Below are 13,319 nucleotides of genomic sequence, written 5' to 3' on the forward strand. Positions count from 1 at the left end.
CGAGTCATCATCCCAGGGTCATGGGATTGAGCCCCACATTGGGCTCTATGTTGAGTGTGCAGCCTGCTTGAAGTTCTCTCTCTCCCTCTCTCCCCCCTTCTCTCCCACTCTCTCCCTCTCCTCCTCTCCTCCCTTTCCCTCTCTTTCTCTCTCCCTCTCCCCCTCTCTCCTCTCCTTCTCCCTCAACCCCTCTCCCCCTCTCCCTGTCCCCTTGTCCCTCTCTTCCTCCCTCTGTCCCTCCTCCACTCATGCATATGCTCTCTCTCTCAAATTGAAAAAAAAGTTTCTCACCAATCCCCCAAGAGTCCCTCAGAGTAACCACTGTTGTTTCTTTCACATTGTTTCAGAAGTCTTCTATGTATATGTAAGCATATATGTCTATTTTTAAAATCAGTGAGTCTCCCTTGTACCCAGCCACTTAGGGCCCCTCTCTGGAGACACCCAATATTAAATGTTTCTTGTGTATCTATTTAATACCTTTGTAAGGAAAAATGTGTGTGAGCACGCACATCCAATATAGTGTATCCTTGTGTATGTGAATGTGTATTTTTTTCTCTTCAAATATTCTAAATGTTTATACAGTCACGATAGTATGTATGAATGTCTTTTTCCCCACACCCTTACCACATTGGATTTCGTTAGTTTTTTTGGTTTCTGCTAATCTGTTGGAATGAAAAATAGCATCTTATTTCTTGTGCTATGAGAGTAAGTTTGAGCATCTTTTCAAGTGTTTTGTTGTATATTCTTTGTTCACTTTTAACTAGATTTTTTCTTATTCGTTTATGCAAGATTTTTATATATCTGTGGAGTAACCCCTTGTCATGTGGGTGGCACTAAGTCTTTTTCAGTTTGTTATGTTTTTTTTTTTTTACTTTAGATGTACAAGTCTCAAAGAAAAAGAAGAGGAAGTTACCCTCTGATGTGAATGAAGGGAAGACCGTTTTTATCAGGTGTGCTTTTGTACCTTGAGAACTGCTGTTTATGTTGTCTGCACAGATTTCTTTCTTTCTTTCTTTCTTTCTTTCTTTCTTTCTTTCTTTCTTTCTTTCTTTCTTTCTTTCTGTCTCTGTCCATTTTTTTTAAAATGGAGTAATTTTTGAGTAATTTTTTATTTTTGAGTAATCCCTACACCCACCGTGGGGCTTGAACGCACAACCTTGAGATCAAGGGTTGCATGGTCTACCAACTGAGCCAGCCAGGTGCCCCACTCTTTTTTTTTTTTTTTTTTTTGTACTAGTTCTTCTAGGTAAGCCAGAAAATCAGATGCCTCTAAGACCGTTAATATATCGGGTCCTAGGAATATAGCCAACAGTGAGAATTTATGAGAACCAGAACTATATACAGAAGATAAATAGATAAATAACAGGGATCTTCATATTTTATCCTCATTTACATTTCATTCTTTGTAATTTGGGTAGCATCATTTGGAACAAATCAATTCTTCAGCTGTTAGAAACATTTTGCTTCTGGCCTTTGTTTTAGGGGAAGTACTGGGGAGAGGTGACATCACTTGTCTCCAGTAATTTCTGTCTTCTTGCCAACTCACCTTTATCCAGAATAGAATAAGGCATCCCGTCTGTTTCCAGGGAAACTTAAGGAGGGAGTCAGGTGGAAATAGGTTTTATTTTATGTTGTCATTGCCGTTTTAGTCTGTGGTAGATTGGCCTTTTCACAGAGTCAGGCTGTCTTCAGTATACCTCAGGCATGCCTTCTTGTCTTTTCTTCAGTGCCAATGTACTAGGGCTGTTTGGGTCATATTTTAAAGATGTGTATTCTTTCTGCCTGTAAAGTCTTTTTTTTTTTTTCTTTTTAAGTTTTATTTATTTTGAGATAGGGTGTGTGGCGTGCGGGGGAGGGGCAAAGAGAGGGAGAGAGAGCGAGAATCCCAAGCAGGCTCCGCACTGTCAGCACAGAGCCCGATGTGGGGCTCATGAGATCGTGACCTGAGCCGAAGTTGGACGCATACCCAACTGAGCCACCCAGGAGCCCCTTCCTGTAGTCTTTTAAGATTGTTTTTATACACAAGTAATTTGTGCTTATTGTGGGAAATTGAGGAAATAAGTGAGCAAAAACACACCCAAAAATATTAACCTTAATTATTACTCAGAGAACAACCACACACATGCCCACATCATAGCTATTTATAAAGGTGGGTTTAACCTATACAAGCCATGCTGTAGCCCATTTTCTGCCTTAACACGGTGTCTCTCCATAGTTGTTTTTACTGTTTGGAATTGGCCATATAAATAATTTTGTGTTTGTAGAGGATTCTGTCTGATAGGAAGGAAGAACTGTCACACTTAAGAGCCTGTGACCTCAATCCCAAGGATACCATTTCTTAACATTCCTACATCTTTTAATTAATAAAAAACTGAGGGGGGCGCCTGGGTGGCTCAGTCGGTTAAGCGGCTGACTTCGGCTCAGGTCATGATCTCGCGGTCCTTGAGTTCAAGCCCCGCGTCGGGCTCTGTGCTGACAGCTCAGAGCCTGGAGCCTGTTTCCGATTCTGTGTCTCCCTCTCTCTGACCCTCCCCTGTTCATGCTCTGTCTCTCCCTGTCTCAAAAATAAATAACACGTTAAAAAAAAAAACAAAAAAAAAAAACACAAAACTGAGGAAAGTTAAGAGGTAGGAGAGAGAAAACTATCCATAATACAAATTAGAAAAAATTACGTGGCTAGGATATGTCTTATTGCAGAACATCATTTTTTTGTCTCGATTACTTCATAAGATGGAATTGTTTATGGGGTTGTTAACTGAGTCTAAGAGAAGTAAAATTATAGATATTTATTTGGGACTGTTTGTTTGTTTTTACCCTGGAAGGATGTTCATAGCTGGGAAAATTAAGGATCTTTAGAATGTATTGAAATTTAGTAGAACAAAATCTTCCAACACTTTTTAATTACGTCGAGAGAAATACTTATTCTTTTCTTGTTTTGCATGTAGCTAGTAAACTTTTCCATGTTTTGCTTTTGAGTTATTATTTGAAGGATTTTGTTTGTTTGTTGTTTTTTGTTTTTAGGATTTTCTGACTTTTATATAGTTTTAACTGAAACCTAGTTTTCACAGCAATGCAAGGGGGGAAGTGAGTAATTGAGAGAGCTAGATACACACACGTGTATCTTGACTTTTCTTATTAGCCTGCTCTTTTGGTTGTAGTAAGAGAAACTAATTTTGGTCACTTTAAGTGAAAAAGTCTGTTTGTTGGATGAACATGGGTGGCTCACAGAATCAAAGGTGTCAAAAAAACAAACCTTAAGGAGATGAAAATCTGGGATGTTTGGGGCCCTAGTTGTAGGAGGCTGGGGTTTTTTTCTCTGGGGACACTGCCTTTTTTTTTTTATTCCTTCTTAAGGTATAACATATATTCTGTAAAGTGCATTAATCTAGGCGTACAGTGCAGTGACATTTTTCATACATATATGTCCATGTAACCACCACCCAGATCAATCTATAGAATATTTTCAGATTTCAGCTTCCCAGGAGTTTCCTTTGGGTTGAGTACTACTATTTTGAAATGAATCTACATCTTCGCTTCTGGTCTTTTTATATGCCTGTTCAAATTTTAAATTCCTGGGGGAGAGAATCTGATGGACGCAGAAAGGCCAGTCAATAATGGCTGAGGGACAGAATCACACAGCAGAGGCTAGGCTGGTGGAGGCCGCCCTGTGCATTGGTGCTATTCCCGAACAAGAGAGGGTGGCCGTGAGCAAGAGTGCCACTTCAGTTGGTGTCTTACCTTGTACTAGAACACAGGATCTCACTTTTGTAATTGGCTTTTCTTGTGACCTGTCTTCCATAGAAACCTGTCTTTTGACTCAGAGGAAGAAGAACTCGGGGAGCTCCTCCAGCAGTTTGGAGATCTCAAATACGTCCGTGTCGTCTTACATCCAGACACAGAGCATTCTAAAGGTATTTGCTGTCAGCTTGGCAGGTCCTAAAAAGGTTGAGACTGCTGCCATGGGCACTGACTAGGTTACATGAGAGCACAACGTGTGCCATTCTGAGGGGTCTACGGTCCACCCAGCCCGGGTTTCTGTGGCCCATAGAAGCACCAAGGACATTCTGAGGTTGTCTTCTAAGATATCACACTCAGCATCTTTAATGGTGCTGCCAGCCACAATTTTGTCTAAGCTTTTTAAGCCCTTGCTTATTTACTTTAGGGTAATGAATTCCATTTGTTGTTCTCCTTTGAATTTCAAATGTGATAGCATCTCATGGGTATTAATCATTCCACATTGCTTGAAATTACTGGGATCTTTTTCAGTTGCTTTTGTTAGAGATGGAAGCTAACAGAAATTTTGTTGCAGCAGCAATAGTCAGAAGGAAAACTGTGTATAGCAGGACTGCTGCCTTAGATTTTTTTCCTGAAGCTATTTCCTTTGAACTTTAAGGATTGGCCACAATTCCTTTTAGTATACTGTTGTTAGGTAAGCAGCATCTTTACAGCCTATTCATGATCTTTGATTTCATCAACTGCAATCATTCTCCTAAAGCAGTGAGTTCTTAATTCATTCTGATTCTTGATTCCTTTGAGATCTAGCAAAAGCTATGAACCCTCTCTCCAGAAAAATGCCACTTCTGAGGGTTTGTGGGCTCTCTGGAATCTACTCAAGGATTCACAGAACCTCTATTCTAAACCTTACTTTCCAAATTGATGAAACCTGATTGGTTTTGGTTTTTGCTTAGCCAAAAAGATATAAATAGGGCAGTATGATGGAAAGAAAACTGAGCTGCTTCCTGGAGATTAGGGATCTAATTGTAGCTGAGCCATAGACCAGCTGGGTGATTTTTGGCAAATTGTTTAACCACTGCGGGCTTCATTTTCTTATCTGTAAAATGAATGGGTTCAAGTAGAGTAATCACTTAAGGTGCTTTCAACTCTTAATATTCAACTATACTTCTTGGACCTTCTCCATTTCCAGTATGTTTTTCTAAAAACAGATGACTAGAGGGGCGCCTGGGTGGCGCAGTCGGTTAAGCGTCCGACTTCAGCCAGGTCACGATCTCGCGGTCCGTGAGTTCGAGCCCCGCGTCAGGCTCTGGGCTGATGGCTCAGAGCCTGGAGCCTGTTTCCGATTCTGTGTCTTCCTCTCTCTCTGCCCCTCCCCCGTTCATGCTCTGTCTCTCTCTGTCCCAAAAATAAATAAACGTTGAAAAAAAAATAAATAAAATAAAAACAGATGACTAGAATTGCGTAGAATGTTCCAAGTACTGTAGGATATTGCTTTACTTTGATGATATCTTTTGTTTCTTTTGAGCGCAGTAGTGTATTGGGTTGGTATTTTCAGAATGTAGTCAATACTTAACTTGCTCAGTCTCTTTCTTGGTCTATTAATATTAGCTCAGAGTTAATAATCTTAGTAAGCATAGTTTTCATTATTTTTTTAATGTGTTGTCTTTTTCTAGCTCATACTAAATTTTTTTGCCTACTCACACAGCCTTGGCCTCCTCCTACCATTTATCTCTGTCAGCATGCCATTTTGCTGTCTAGGAGAGCTAAAAATTTAGACTTTAGGAAAGTGTTAAGTCTAAACCCAATACTGACCCTGGGAATTCCAGTAATAAAATTCTTACCCATTCAGAGAGAAGTACACATTTTCTTCAAATTGGATGAATAAGCTATTCTGCCTATTAGAAACATTTTCCTCCATCTTCCTTCCTTTCTTTCTGTATCGTTCGTTTCTTCTATTGAGTGTCTGTTAATGCCAGACACTATGATAGGTGCTAACAATATAGAAACAGCCAAGAAACATGGGCCTTACTCCTGAGACACTCATTCTGTTTGAGATAATGCCACCTGACCAGTGCTGTAATAGAGAGATGTGATTGGAGGACTGAGGGGGACGAGGGCGGGGGGTACTTGGCTCTGCCTGGAGGAGGCAGGGAAGACCTCACCTAGATGGTGACTTTTGGGTCGGCCTGCCACATGTGTTGTGTCAGTCTGCTGCCATTCATTCTTGTAGGGGACAAAAGATCAATCAGTGCCCCAGTAGCTCTAGGAAGTTTGACATTTTTTTCATATATGAGGGAATATTTAAATTTGTATAAAGGAATACTAGCAAAATATTATGAGACTTGTATTTCTTTTTTGGAGTCTACTATAAGGTGAACTTTTTTTCTTTGCTTATAAAAACTGCTTTTTATCAGTAGCAGAAATTAGGATGGGTTGATTGGCCCTGCGTCTAACCAGGGCAAAGGTGTGCCTTTGCAAATTCTAGAGTATGAGTCAGGAATTGAGCTTATGGCTTTCTGGTTCACTGCTGTATTCATGCGATAGAGGCCAGGGACTTTGACTCCAAGAGGTCAGTCTGCCCATATCTGATGTCTCCCACGTAGCTTTGATGACAGTGAAATATGTAATTAATTTCAGGTTAAGTGGTTCCTGCCTCATTTTTTACTCCTCTAAAAGGCAAGCAGTAAGTGATGCTGAATCGAGTAGAATATCTCTACCATATCTTGTGGCTTTTTCTTACTAAGGAGAGCGATGGTGAGACTGAAGTTCTAAGAAGCATTGGAAAAGATGATGAAGTAATAGTAAAATTTCACGATAAGCACCTGTCCTCTTTTGTCTGCCTTTGCACCTTCAGTGCCCGACACGGTGCCTGTCTCGTAGCACCCTAACAAGATGGGAGTCTTGTCTGCTTCGTCTCAGGCTGTCGCCATGTGTAGTGTTATCTTTGGCACCCTGGTGGGCCAGGGGAGTTTGGCATGTCACTTAATTTGTCTCTGTGCAGGTTGTGCATTTGCCCAGTTCATGACTCAAGAAGCAGCGCAGAAATGCCTTGAAGCTGCTTCTCCAGAGACTGAGGTAAGGAGGACATTTCTTTTACTCCATAATTTAGGGGATAATGGCTCCAAAGGCCAGAGTCTGCTGTTCACATACAGCTTGATGATTACTGTCAATCATGTAATAAGATAAGGCCAACACTTACTGAGAACTTAGTGTGTGTTAGACACCGAGCTTTGTATGTATTACCTTATTTAATCCTTATATCACTTCTACGGGGGTATGTAACGTAAGTAAAATTATTATACCTATTTTATAAGTAAGGAAACAGGTTAAAAATGTATCTAATGTTTATTGATTACTGTTTGTACGTCAGCCTCTATCCTAGGCTGATGGGACAAGAAGGGATTAAGGTCATCTATGAAGTGGAGTAAATGAGAGAAAATGTATGGGTGATGGAGAATTTTTCTGTGTGTTCTATAGCCCAGTATAAATTGTTCTGAGATAAATTATCCTGTATTGCCATTATCTCTTAAATTCTCTTAAGTAGAGTTAACACTACCATTTTGTTAGCTTTCTTTAGAATTTAAAGATCATTTTCTTTAATTCGGGCCTACTTTGGTACTAATCAACTCCTATAAAATAAATTACTGCTAACTGCCCTAAGTGTACACGTGGCTTTTTTTTTTTTTTTTTTTTAATTAAGTAGGCTCCACACCCACCGTGGGGCTTGAACTCACAGCCCTGCAATCAAGAGTCGCATGCTCTACTGACCGTGCCAGCCAGGCACCCCTACACGTGGCCTTTTGCACAGCTATACTAAGTATTAGACTCAGTGGTCCACCTGCACCCGCCTGGGCTAAAACATCCTAGGGGTTGGGTTCCACAGCATAATTGGGGTTTGCTGTTTTCCCTTTCCTTGGCATTCCTTGTTAGGTGCTTAATTTCTACCCATTATGAATTTTAAGAGAGAGAGTTGCGGTCTGTTACAGGGTGGTGGGCTTAAACTGGATGGCCGACTGCTCAGAATCGACTTGGCCGTGACGCGTGACGAGGCTGCAAAGCTCCAGACAAAGAAGGTGAAGAAGCCAACTGGAACCCGGAACCTTTACCTGGCCAGAGAAGGCTGTGAGTAGTTGGAGGGAGCTGTGAACCAGGCTTGAGTAGCTGGCCCTGTGCAGTGGTGGTGAGCAGCAGTAGGATGTTTGGGGGCATGTTTCAAATTGAAAACCCACATGTCCTCCTTACCAGCATTATATTATTCCACTTTAGCTTATAATATAACACTATAGCTTATAATATAACATCATTATATTATTCCACTTTAGCAGATGTAGCTTTCTGTTAGGAAGACTTCGCCCATCTCTTGTCTGCCTGCTAGCTTTTAGACCTTTAGATCAGAGGATTAGCAGGGCAAAGAGGGAGGAAAAATTCAAATTGCCTTTGCTTCTTGTCATGAGTTCTGATAATTTTCCTGAAGGAGTTGAAAATTATCACTAAAATTATTGCTTTTTTGGATTATGAATATAAATTGTGTGCTCAGTACCTTTCCTTTAATGTCAGAAAGATAATCAGAAATTAGCTTCAATTAAAAAAAAATCCCTTCCTCTAGGTCATGCAGTATTTGTCAGCCCACCTGCTGCCCAGCTGCACAGCCTGGACTGGTGATGTAAGGCTGTTAGCCTTCAGTTCTAGGCCTCTTATGGCCATATTGCTGTTTTCGGGTTGGCTTAACTCACTGCTTTCTACTGGCAGTACTAAGTACAGTACTTAATACATGAGGGACAGTAAAATTCCAAGGGCAGGTTACAAGTAGAGCGGTTTTGTATTCCAAATATCTAAAATGTACTTCCTTTCAGACCTTCCTCTAGGCCTTTCCACTAGACTTCGGGCATGCACATGAAGTTTTTGAGGGGAGGGAAGGAGAAAAGGAACAAATTCACAAAATGTTCAGTTTTTAGTCCTTGAGAGCCGCTCAGAGCTGAGAACTTAGCCCTGTAGCCTATTTCTGGACCTACCCAAATGCCACTATGTCCTGGCCAGCATAGTCCTCTGGGCCTGTACAAAGAGCTTGCATCATTCAAATCACATTCCTCTTGTTGCTCAGTGAAAATTCCCTTGCTGATGTCTTGGCCTTTTTCCCTCTTTCTGCAGTGATTCGTGCTGGGACTAAGGCTGCTGAGGGTGTGAGCGCCGCTGATATGGCCAAAAGAGAACGGGTGGGTAGATTAGGCGCCAGCCTACGGGATCTGCATGACTTCGTACAAATCAGTAAATAATAACTGTTGAATGCTGGAGGTGCTTATCAGAGAGCTAAGCATCAGTCACAGACCCTGCTTATGCTCTTGTTAGAGGAAAACATACAGATGAAACAGCAAAGAAGCCAACACTGAACATAATACAAGAGCATTGTATGCCATTATAAGGACTGGGTCTTCTTGTGTAATTTCCCGATGCCCAGCAGTAAGTGTTGGCCATATAGTATGCTTTCTACAGCATGGAGGCCAAGGCTGTGTATAATTAAGTGTCAGTGTAAATACAGAATGACATAAGAAAGGAAGATGAGAATAGGCTGGAGTTAGTAGGGAAAGAGGTAGATGGGGTTCTTGGAAGAGTTAAGATGTCCTTTTTTGGTAGGAGGTTATGTTCAGATTAGAAAAATCATATTAGGGGGTGCCTGGTGCCTCATTGGTTAGGTGGCCAACTCTTGATTTCAGCTCAGGTCATGATCTCCCTGTCTGTGAGTTCGAGCCCTGTGTCGGGCTCTGTGCTGACAGCTCAGAGCCTGGAGCCTGCTTCGGATTCTGTGTCTCCTTCTCTCTGCCCCTCCCCCAATCACACTGTATCTGCTGTCTCAAAAATAAATAAATGTTTAAAAAAAAAAAAAAGACAATTAGCTTTGGAGTCTGAAGGTACAGAGATGGAGAACAGAGATGAGAATATAATGACACCAAGAGGCAGTGTGTTTTTTCGGTGTACAGTTTCTAGACTCATGTTCACAACTTTTTTAGTAGTGAACATCTGGAAACCATGGTGTTTGGGGGGCATTATATGCCCTTTATCACATTGCCTATCACAATGTGATAGTGACACATTTAATTTTCCCTTAGAATGAATTTTTCTAGCAAAAAACTCACTGGATTATATGCATCATAATTCACAGTTGTTTCTTTTAAGACTGTTGAACGTAGGCATGCGAGCCACTTCAAATAACCCTTTAATATTCATTATCAGAGACTCTGATCATTTTGTAATTTGTTAGGACCTTTACCAAATAAGGAACAGCAGAAATGAGACTTGATTAAAGAAAAAATTTAATTTAAAACTTTTTTTCTACTAATCTAATTTAAAAAAAAATTTTAATGTTATTTATTTTTGACAGAAAAAGAAAGAGATCAGGAGCTAGGGAGGGGCAGAGAGAGAGGGAGACACAGAATCTGAAGCAGGCTCCAGGCTCTGAGCTGTCAGCACAGAGCCTGATATGGGGCTCAAACCCACAAACAGTGAGATTATGACCTGAACCCAAGTTGGACGCTTAACCGACTGAGTCAACCAGGCGCCCCCATCTACTAACCTAATTTTAAAAACAAAGCAGGAAAAGAATGTTATCCTCTCACTTTGGAGAGTGGACCCCTGGGACTGGTGCAACATCCTTGAGGCCAGTGCTCTAGAAGCAGAATTCATCTCTGTGATCATAGACAGTCTTCTGCCTCAAGGTGGCAGAGTCGAGACAACATTCTAGCAAGTATTCTGTAAATAAATTCCACATCCTTTTGGAAAAACTAGAAAATTAGTTTGAGTTGGTGGACAGATAAGGACTGGGCATAGACGTTAACCACAGGATTATGTATTATTTGCTTTAGGCCAGCTTTTGAGTTTGGGATTTTTTTGTGTATTACTTCATTTCAGCCTCACATCAGTGCTGAGAGATTGGTATTTTGATCTACAGTTCCACTTTGTAGGGGGAAAAACTGAGGCTTAAAAAATTTCATGTAACTTCGCCAGTTAGAATGGATTTCTAATTTAGTCTGAATCCAGAGCCCATGATCTTACCACATACCCACCATCTGGCCTCTTTGAACCTGTCTTTCCCTAGGCTACACATCATAAGGCTGCGGGTGGGCGATTTCCTTTCTTTTTTCTATATGCATGGTTATTGGATTTGGGGGGGGGGGTTGGTCACAGTTTGTTCCTTTTGGAGAATTAGGAACCTGCATTTTTAAAAGGTAGATTGTATTGTTAACAGTTTATTGTTCTTTCAGTTTGAGCTGCTGAAACATCAGAAACTCAAGGACCAGAATATCTTTGTCTCCCAGACCAGGCTCTGCCTGCACAACCTCCCAAAGGCTGTGGATGACAAAGAGCTCAGAAAGCTGCTGCTGAATGCCACACGAGGGGAAAAAGGGGTGCGCCTCAAGGAGGTGAGAGTTGGCCCTGCCCACCCACAACTTCAGTACTCATCATGGGTCGTTTTGAGCATTTATTTCAGACTGTGGTGCTAGCAGATTGACAGCGTTTTTTTTGGACACGTTGTCAACAGTTAAGGTAGTTTTCACGTTTGCTTGTTTATTTTCTCTTCTTAGAACTGCCTTTCAGAGGCACCTGGGTGGCTCGGTTGGTTAAGCGTCTGACTCTTGATTTTGGCTCAGGTCATGATCTCACAGTTCATGGGATTGAGCCCTGAGTCAGGTTCTGTGCTGACAGCACAGAGCCTGGTTGGGATTCTCGCCCCCTGCCCCACCCCCATGTGCCTTCTCCCTCTCTCTCTCCCTCTCTCTCTCTCTGTCTGCCCCTCCCTCATGCCCCTTCTCTCTCTCTCTCTCTCTCAAAATAAAGAAAAACTTTAAATGACAGTCTTAAAAAAAAAAAGAACGGCCTTTCACACACACTGTCCAAGTTGCAGCAGAATGCGAGGAAGTGTCTGCCTCACGAATTAATTTGCATGCTTGCTATGTGCTCAGCATCATAGCAGGTGCTGTAATGTTAATTTTTTTGCAGAGAAAACAATCTGTGTAGTTTGGTCTTTAGAAGAACATTTTACTGCCATTTAGGCCCGTACTGTATAAAAAGAGTCCTCAGTGGTATGTGGTAAGCACAGAGAGCCACACGGGTCTTCAACAGTTGTATTAGACAAACACTGGATTCAGACCAAGACTTGATTACACAGTGAGTGCAGACACTGTTCCCCTGCCCCCACAGCACCCTCTGTAACCCTTTGTGATAGCACTTACTATTACACTGTCCTGTAATTGTCTGCCAGTAATTTCTCCCGACCACACTGAGCTCTTGGAGAGTAGGTATCCCACTGTTCCTAGTCCTTGGCAGAGTACCTGGAACATAGTCATCTCTCATCAGTACCTATTGAATAAGTAACGTAGCCAGTATTATAAATCTGCTTTGCTCTGATTGGTGACTATAAGCTGTTTTCCTAATCCTGGAAAATCTCTTAAAATGTATGGCATTGGTATTTGGGGAATTACATGAGAGAATGTGAACATATCAGCACATATCTGACACTGCTCTTAGTAAAACTGTTCAAAGTGTTACTGGTGTAGGGGTCACTTGTGAAATTTCTCATATCAGCATCCACAATACTTAGTAAGCGCCTGTACATCATCAGTTAGGAAAATTTAGGAGTTTACAGTGTTTGCACTGTATTGAATTTTCTCTTTAATTCTTTCATATGCTCACCTCATGAAGGTATAGTATGTCAGCAAGATTATAAGCTTCTTGAGGACAGGAACCATTTTATGCTTTTCTTGGTTTCTCTATAGTACATGGCACAGCTCTAGGGACAGAGAAGTACCAGAAGTATACCAAATGCAGCATCCACATGTCCTTAATACCTACATTTCTCCATTATGTGGTAACTACAGCTTCTAGGAGTAATAGCATATAAACAGTATCCTAAGATAGACTGCTATGATATGGTATCTTCAATGCCCCAGGATGCTTGTTACATTTAAGTAAAGGATTTAAGGAAACATCACACCAGAGACAATCTGAGCTCTGAGCAAAGCCAGCTGAAGCTTCTTCCTGTTTTTCTAGGTTATATGTTAGGCAGGTTCTTCCCCACACCTGAATGTATTTCTTTTTTAAAAAATTTTTTTTCAACGTTTTATTTATTTTTGGGACAGAGAGAGACAGAGCATGAACGGGGGAGGGGCAGAGAGAGAGGGAGACACAGAATCGGAAACAGGCTCCAGGCTCTGAGCCATCAGCCCAGAGCCCGACGCGGGGCTCGAACTCCCGGACCGCGAGATCGTGACCTGGCTGAAGTCGGACGCCTAACCAACTGCGCCACCCAGGCGCCCCTGAATGTATTTCTTAACTAAAGCCATCAGGCCTTCTTTCCCTTCTTCAGTAATTTCCTTTTTCAGTGGTTTCTTCAGTGATGAGATCTATGGGTGGTGCTTCATCCTTACTGATAACTTGTATAGTTTAAAGTTCTATAAACCTCTCAACTTATATGTATTATTAGCAGTTAGCTGTCATAATTTTGGGGGGAGGAAGTTTGTTTTATTTACGTGCTTATATATAGGTTTTTATTGGTCTCTGTAAACTCTTAGAGAGCCAGAAGGTATCTATTT

At 41.3% G+C, this 13,319-nt stretch overlaps 1 protein-coding gene across 2 annotated transcripts in view; it reads left to right on the forward strand.

The window, feature by feature from the left end:
* RBM28 (RNA binding motif protein 28) overlaps positions 1 to 13,319 on the forward strand; it is a 31,315-nt gene that overhangs the window by 9,687 nt on the left and 8,309 nt on the right. For both annotated transcript variants that reach the window (XM_086690910.1, XM_025929753.2), the window contains exons 9-14: positions 878 to 950; positions 3,802 to 3,911; positions 6,737 to 6,810; positions 7,722 to 7,857; positions 8,884 to 8,948; positions 10,992 to 11,150. In XM_086690910.1, coding sequence (XP_086547036.1) covers positions 878 to 950; positions 3,802 to 3,911; positions 6,737 to 6,810; positions 7,722 to 7,857; positions 8,884 to 8,948; positions 10,992 to 11,150 — 617 coding nt within the window. The remainder of the gene's footprint in view (positions 1 to 877; positions 951 to 3,801; positions 3,912 to 6,736; positions 6,811 to 7,721; positions 7,858 to 8,883; positions 8,949 to 10,991; positions 11,151 to 13,319) is intronic.

Source organism: Puma concolor, chromosome A2 (assembly GCF_028749965.1).
Source record: "Puma concolor isolate L17-30 chromosome A2, mPumCon1.1.hap2, whole genome shotgun sequence".
NCBI lineage: Eukaryota > Metazoa > Chordata > Mammalia > Carnivora > Felidae > Puma > Puma concolor.